Source organism: Carassius gibelio, chromosome A15, assembly GCF_023724105.1.
Source record: "Carassius gibelio isolate Cgi1373 ecotype wild population from Czech Republic chromosome A15, carGib1.2-hapl.c, whole genome shotgun sequence".
NCBI classification, from domain to species: domain Eukaryota; kingdom Metazoa; phylum Chordata; class Actinopteri; order Cypriniformes; family Cyprinidae; genus Carassius; species Carassius gibelio.
In genome coordinates this window covers 24,086,518-24,093,089 of record NC_068385.1, presented here as the reverse complement: position 1 = coordinate 24,093,089, position 6,572 = coordinate 24,086,518, and the positions used below count along the sequence as shown (strand labels likewise).

Below are 6,572 nucleotides of genomic sequence, written 5' to 3'. Positions count from 1 at the left end.
ACTGAAACATTTTATTGTCATTTTCACTAGCAACTGCAATTAGATATTTTTAGATTCTAGATAGAAGAAAAATCTAATCTACTCTAAGCACCTCACACCCTGTATGGTCCTGATTTGTTAAAAGTGCCTATTGTGTTATCAAATAGTTTAACAAGTAAATATCAAAAGCACAAATCTAATGGAATTAATGCACATCCTGCAACTTTAAAATAAGGACATGAGACCGATTTTACAAGATTGATTTATTAACTATGATACAGGTCACAGAAGGCCTTACTGTTTATACACCATTCCCATTGAGATTAATTACCAACTTGTAATGACATGTATTTCTGTTTAATGTAACTTCATTTATTTCCGTACTCATACTAGTATTTGTTTGTTCTTATTTTTATTTATTTTTTTAATACTGAGAGCGGCAGACCCCTCTACCTGACCTGGACTTGAATCATGCACTACGTCATCGTGGCCTTTACACCATTCACAAAAAAAAAAAAAAAAAAAAAAAAAAAAAACTAAAACAAAAACTGTTAAAAATGCTTGGTCTCATTTTTAATTATTAAAATAAAACATAAAAAAAACACCTTTTCTATCACCATTGACTACAGGGCAATGTGTCAGACCCCCTAACGTACAAATAAACAACCATCCTGAATATAGTTTTGCTCCTTTCTTCTTTAACTTAACAGACAATCTGTCATCATTGTTGAAAAAGAAAATGAAACAAAAAATAAAGTGATGCAGCCAAACAGAATTGCTGAACCAATGTCACATTTTTAATGTCGCTTTATCTTCGTCCTCCCCTGCCCTTTTTTAATTACTTTTGTTTTGTTGCAGTTTTTTTTTTCTCTGCGAAGGACAAGTGGCTCTGAAAGAATACATTGAAAATACACAGCGAATGCAGAATTCATACACAAAGTACCAGGGGCATATAGGCCACACAGCTCCCGAATTCCCAAAATATACCATTACTCCTGCTCTCTGAGGGCAAAACATGTAGTGTTTAAGCAAAAATGGGTAAGGAGTTGCTCATCACAGCCAGTCAGAAGTCAGAGTAGATGTTGATTAGCATGTTATAATGGGACAGGCCAGGTGTGGTTCACTTTCTGGTTAATATATCTTACTGGGAGAGATATGCACAAAAATGATGTGAAATCCACTGTGGCATACATTCATTTATTTCCATAAACATGATCGTTTCACAGTTTAACAACGCCTCCCTGCTTGAAAACCACGGCTCAAAAAAGAAAATAAAGACTCTTTTGAGTTCAAATAAACAAAAGTCAAAGATTACTAGTCAGGATTACAAAGCATAAGTGCTGGGGAATATTAGTATATGTTCGAATGCTGAAGCGCAGCTGATTTCTGCTTCAACCCTATTTTGCTACAAAGTGATTTAGGTGATTGTGAATGTATCCAGCATTTTCTAGAAGAGAAAAAATAATAGATGTAGCATCAGAGTGATTTATTTTAATCAGGCAATACCTACTTTGTCCACTGGGGGCTCCAAGAGCCCACAAAAGGACACTTTAGCTTTCCCCTTTCCGTGCCCGGATTTCCTTCCCCTAATCTTTCTTCTGGTATTTTATAAACAATGTCATCCTTCGGAGGTCAACTCTGAAGTGCAGATATTTACTCAGTCTTGATAAAATGACACTTAACTATTCTCACTCTGATAGCGCACCACGTGATGTGGTTTTCAAACACATTGAAGACTTTTCTGAACGCCATTATTTCATCCAGCTATGCCTCTATCTTCACTCTCATCCTCCTCAGCTCAGTGATTCAATGCCATCTGAATAAGTACATGTAGACACAGTGTCTCCTTTAGTGCAGACTTCCCTTTACCTTCTGGAGCTGTGAGGTAACTCTTGATTTAGTGCATACCTCTCCTTCAAACGCAGGTGGACCACAACCTTTACCCATCCCTTAGAACCCATTACTCATTGGTTCACCGACCATGTGCGCAAAAGCAGTCCACAGATCAAGCGTGAGCCAGAAGGGAGGGACTTCCTGCAAACGTGTAAAAAGAACAATAGTAAAGCTCCCAAATGAACAGACACTGAACAAAGACGAAGATCCTCGCGGAGCAGGAAACTGAGGGTTGTCTGGTTGTAAGGACATTCTGCAATTAAAGAAGCGTTAGTCTTCCAGCAAGTTCTGGAGGCTCATGTGACGGGGGAGAAAGGTGAGGAAAAGACTTCAGATCCCAGAATGCTGTGCAAAAGCATTCCACAGACTCTAGTTTTGTCTTTTGATTTGTGTCTTTCTTTAAAAGGCTGTCACAAGTGAAACAGATTAAATAAGGTGTACGAGTCGTGTGTTGCTGCATTGGGAAAAAGCATTTCTTTTTTTCTAATATGAGAATAACTGCGGTCGGAGGGTTACAACAAATATCTGGTGAATATAAAGGCCACCCTGTTGGCCCGCTTAACTTTATTTCTAATATGAGGTGGGGTTCAGCCCATTTGTTCATATATATACCCCAACACCAATTGGTCGCCAACTGATGAAGACGATGCTGAACCAGCAAGAGAAGAGTGCATCATCTACATCACATGGACCCATTAGAGATCTGTGTTTGGGGTTACCACACTTCCCCAGCCAGTTATCTATGTGTGAGATTTTTACGGAGAATTTATGGAGTAGCATGATGCAGAAAGTGGGCAATGAAGTGTAGCTGACGTAGCTCATGTACTCTTGACCTCTTTCGTTCTCGCTCCTCTACTGCTTTTGCTTGTGATAAGTCAGGCACGGCCGTGCAATCTCCCCGGAAGTTTCTTCCATTCATTTAATCTCTTTCAGTGCTCCCAAAGTGTGTGTTGCTCCGTAGGGGTGTGATGGGGGTGGAGCGAAGGCAGCAGGCTCTGGATTGGAGATTGAGGGGTTGGGGGTGGAGAATGGGGCGGGGATTGTCGGGCTGGGCTGAAGGGCGGGGCTATAGGTTGTAATGGGGTGTAACAGGCGGAGTAGGCGGAGCCTGGTATAGAGGAGGCAGAAGACAAGGTGGTGGTGGGCGAGGTGGGCTGTCCCGGCAGACCGCTGGGTGTGTCGGCCAAAGGCTGATTGTAGAAGAAGAAAGCACACTGGTAAATAAAGGTCTCGATGACTGTCTGGTAGGTGCGTGTGGCCGTCAGCGCGTCCATGGTGGTGAAATCGGGCCGCATTAGCGTCGGCCAGAAACAGATGGACAAGTTCTCGCTGGTCATCAGGTTCAGGCGGTTGTTTTGACTCACCCTGAGAGAAAGAGAGAAACAGTGAGAATGGAAAACATTTGAGTGAGTGAGATTGGTTGTGTGTTGCCCTAGGGATGGCTGGCATTCTCACTTGTTCAGGTGCGTGATGACGTATTTGAAGACCTCGCAGTTTTCTCGAGGGAACCTGCGGAGCACGTCCTTCATGGTGTGGAGACGCTGCTCTCGATCACCGATTTCTGCAGGGGGCCGAGAGGGAGCACAGAATGAGACCCAAACACATTTATCTTCCTTATGCTTCACAGGTGTTCACTTGTCCCAGAACACACAAACAGAGAGAGGGACAAGACACGGCTTGAGGACCCTTCAAGACCAATCAATGTGTTTCTGTAATGTCAAGGTCTCTCTTAATGGGACATCTCAAACATTGTGTCCTACTCGTTTCGGTAAAGAAAAAAAGACACAAACCCCATACTATTAAGAGAAAGTAGATAGACATGTTTTGAATTATCATCAACTGTATGAACCATAAACGTAATATTAAGCTGTCTCCCACGTATACAACGTGTTCAACCCTGTTACCATAATGATGCACTTGTTAAGTTTCATCAAGTTGTAACATTTTGGAAGTACAAATCACATTTCATTTTCTACACACATACATTGCATTTGTCAAGCTTAACCTTCAACTCTGTTACCAAAGTCCCAACAACAGGGTTGAATGTTGCAAATAACATAAGAGGGAAAAAAATGTACCAAAAATGTAAATACTAGCAAACTAGCTAGTCCATGTCGAGTGACGCTTAATTAAAACTTAATCTGCAATTGTTACCTATTCTCTTATATTTAGCATTTTATTATATATAGTAGAACCTTTAACCAATGATAGATAGATAGATAGATAGATAGATAGATAGATAGATAGATAGATAGATAGATAGATAATAAAGATAGATGAAAAGGGTGTGTGTGTGTGTGTGCGCAAGCGAACAAAACGTCCCATCAGTCTCATCTGGGGTGACCGAGGGATTGTTCAATGAAGCACGGTGTCTCACACACACAAACAGTTCATGTACAAAAATAAATGTGTAGTGTGTGCACTGCAGTCACACACAGAGACACACACACACACACACACACACACACCCTGGGTGCAGCGAGCTTGATGGTTGCGGTGAGTCAGAACGGCTTACATCAGCCCTTAACGCTGTGAGCCCTGTGAACATGTGACCTCTACGGCAGATGTGTTCCTCCCTAGTCTCACACACACTCTGATGTCAGCCTTACACACACACACACACACACACACACACACACACACACACACACACTGACATCAGCATTAAACATTGTGACCCCAGATGCAGAGTTACTACAGTAACTAGAAAAAAAAAAAATGTGCAGAACCACAATAAAGCCAGGTCATTTTTTTTTATAGCTGCTAGCTTGGATGTAGTTTGTTTTCTAGAGTGTTCTGGGTCATTGCTTACGGACCCACCAGCAAGTTCCAGAATACAACATGTTTTTTATCAGTTATAACTCTAAGAGAGAAAAAAAGCGCAGAAACTAAACAAGGATGAAACTTTATAGTGCACAAATGTTGAGCACCTGTGTTCAAACAGTGTTTACTTGGCATGTTTACATCAAAACTGAAGGATCCTTTGGGCTTAAGTTTAAAGCTTTATGTTTTTATGTGAATGCTTGGGTATTAGTAAGCACATGTGATATCAATTTCGTCATCAATACTATATAGGCACGATTTTAATATTCAGAAGGTCTTAAAGCAGTGCAGGTGCTTCCTGTGTTTCCAGAGACTAAGACAGATCAAGCCAGTGACAGACGGACCGGAGCAAAGCCCCGCCCACCACCTGCAGAGAGTGACACGGCAGTCAGGTGACCTGCCGTCTGTCCTCTCGCTCTATTATCCCTTCCTTCTTACTCTCAACGGGCTTTTGCAATGTTCTTGTATTAAGTAGTGTTTGGTTATAAGTGTAGCTGTGATTGTACTATTAATAAGTGGCTTTGCCAAAACAAGCATCACTATTATTATTGATTGTATTTAGGGCAACCCTAAGCATTAAAGTCATAGTATCATTTACTTGCCCCAATGCCGTTCCATTTCTTCTGCAGAACATGAAAGAAGACAGTGTGAAGGACGTTGGTAACCAAACCAGTTTTTTCTTTCAAAATATAATCTTTTGTGTTTCACAGAAGAAACAAAGTCAGACACGTTTGGAATGACATGAGGCTGAGTAAATAATGACAAGTTTAATTTCTAGGTGTACTATCCCTTTAATCTTAACTTCCCGCTCAGAACATGTTAGCAACCGAACGGCGATGCCCATAGCATTATGTTCTCAAGACGGACACAGGCAAGATCCCCTCACATTATCATCAGAAAACATACAAATCTATTTTGGGTTTGAGAGACTATTATCAGCTTGAATTAGTATCTGCTTTTGTTTGTATCTAGCAGATTAAATTCACTAAAAAAATATGCAGTTGACTCACTGCTGAGATTTTTTGTCTTGTATAACAAATTTATATACCAATATTTTCTTGTATGCCAAAATTTGACAAATGGAACCAATCAGATCTGCTCTTTGGTGCTTAACCAGTGCAGGTTTGGGTGTTACACTTTATTTTCAGCTGAGCATGGCACGACTTGAAAGGGCTTGTTTATTGAGAAACAGTCTGGAGTGAAGGACTAATGGCAATCTTAGGCTTAAGTCTCATCGCTTGTGTGTTGCTGGCTTGGAGCGATGCCTAGAGTAGACAATGCTGAACTTCACACTGAGAGAGAGTGAGTGTATTGAAGAACGGGGAGTGAAGTCTATAATACTGCAACAGGAAGACGCACTGCGGAAACCCAATCCATTTCTACTCGCTCGCTTCTCCCTTGTTTTTCTTTGTCTGCCTCCAACAAGAGCTCTCCGCACACAGGACGTCCAGCAGAGGAGATCTCCAGAGCACACTAACCTCAGAGGACTACAACCGAGCACGGTAAACATCTGGCCGTGGAAAACATCTGTCCTTGTTTTTATTGATTGTGAGAGCCTAGAAAGGTTCATTCGTCTGCTCACTGTCGTGTTGATACTTACTGAAGGCCTCCACCAGCTCCGTCTGCATGTTGTAGGGTACCAGAGGATCCGGCAGCTCTGAGAAGAAGCTCTTCATCGCTCCTGCCACCGTGTTCACAGACATGTCCTTCTCGATCAGGTCAATGTTAGGGTCTATAATGTACAGGAAGAGAGAGAGAATTCGGTTAGACTTTCAAATGGAAGTTTGTGAATGACTGCAGCTTCTCAAGCGATTCACAAATTAAAGTTGTTAAATTACAATAAATCAGTGTGCTTTTTTGCTGAGCATTTTCTCCTT

The 6,572-nt window shown here is 41.4% G+C and overlaps 1 protein-coding gene across 3 annotated transcripts in view; it reads right to left on the bottom strand.

Moving 5' to 3' along the window:
* Nucleotides 1–227: 227 nt before the first annotated feature.
* LOC128028756 (rho GTPase-activating protein 35-like) overlaps nucleotides 228–6,572 on the bottom strand; it is a 75,485-nt gene continuing 69,140 nt past the window's right edge. For all 3 annotated transcript variants that reach the window (XM_052616072.1, XM_052616075.1, XM_052616074.1), the window contains exons 5-7: nucleotides 6,296–6,427; nucleotides 3,328–3,433; nucleotides 228–3,237 (exon numbers count right to left, since the gene is read on the bottom strand). In XM_052616072.1, the coding sequence (XP_052472032.1) occupies nucleotides 2,802–3,237; nucleotides 3,328–3,433; nucleotides 6,296–6,427 (674 nt within the window). In that variant the 3' untranslated portion in view covers nucleotides 228–2,801. The remainder of the gene's footprint in view (nucleotides 3,238–3,327; nucleotides 3,434–6,295; nucleotides 6,428–6,572) is intronic.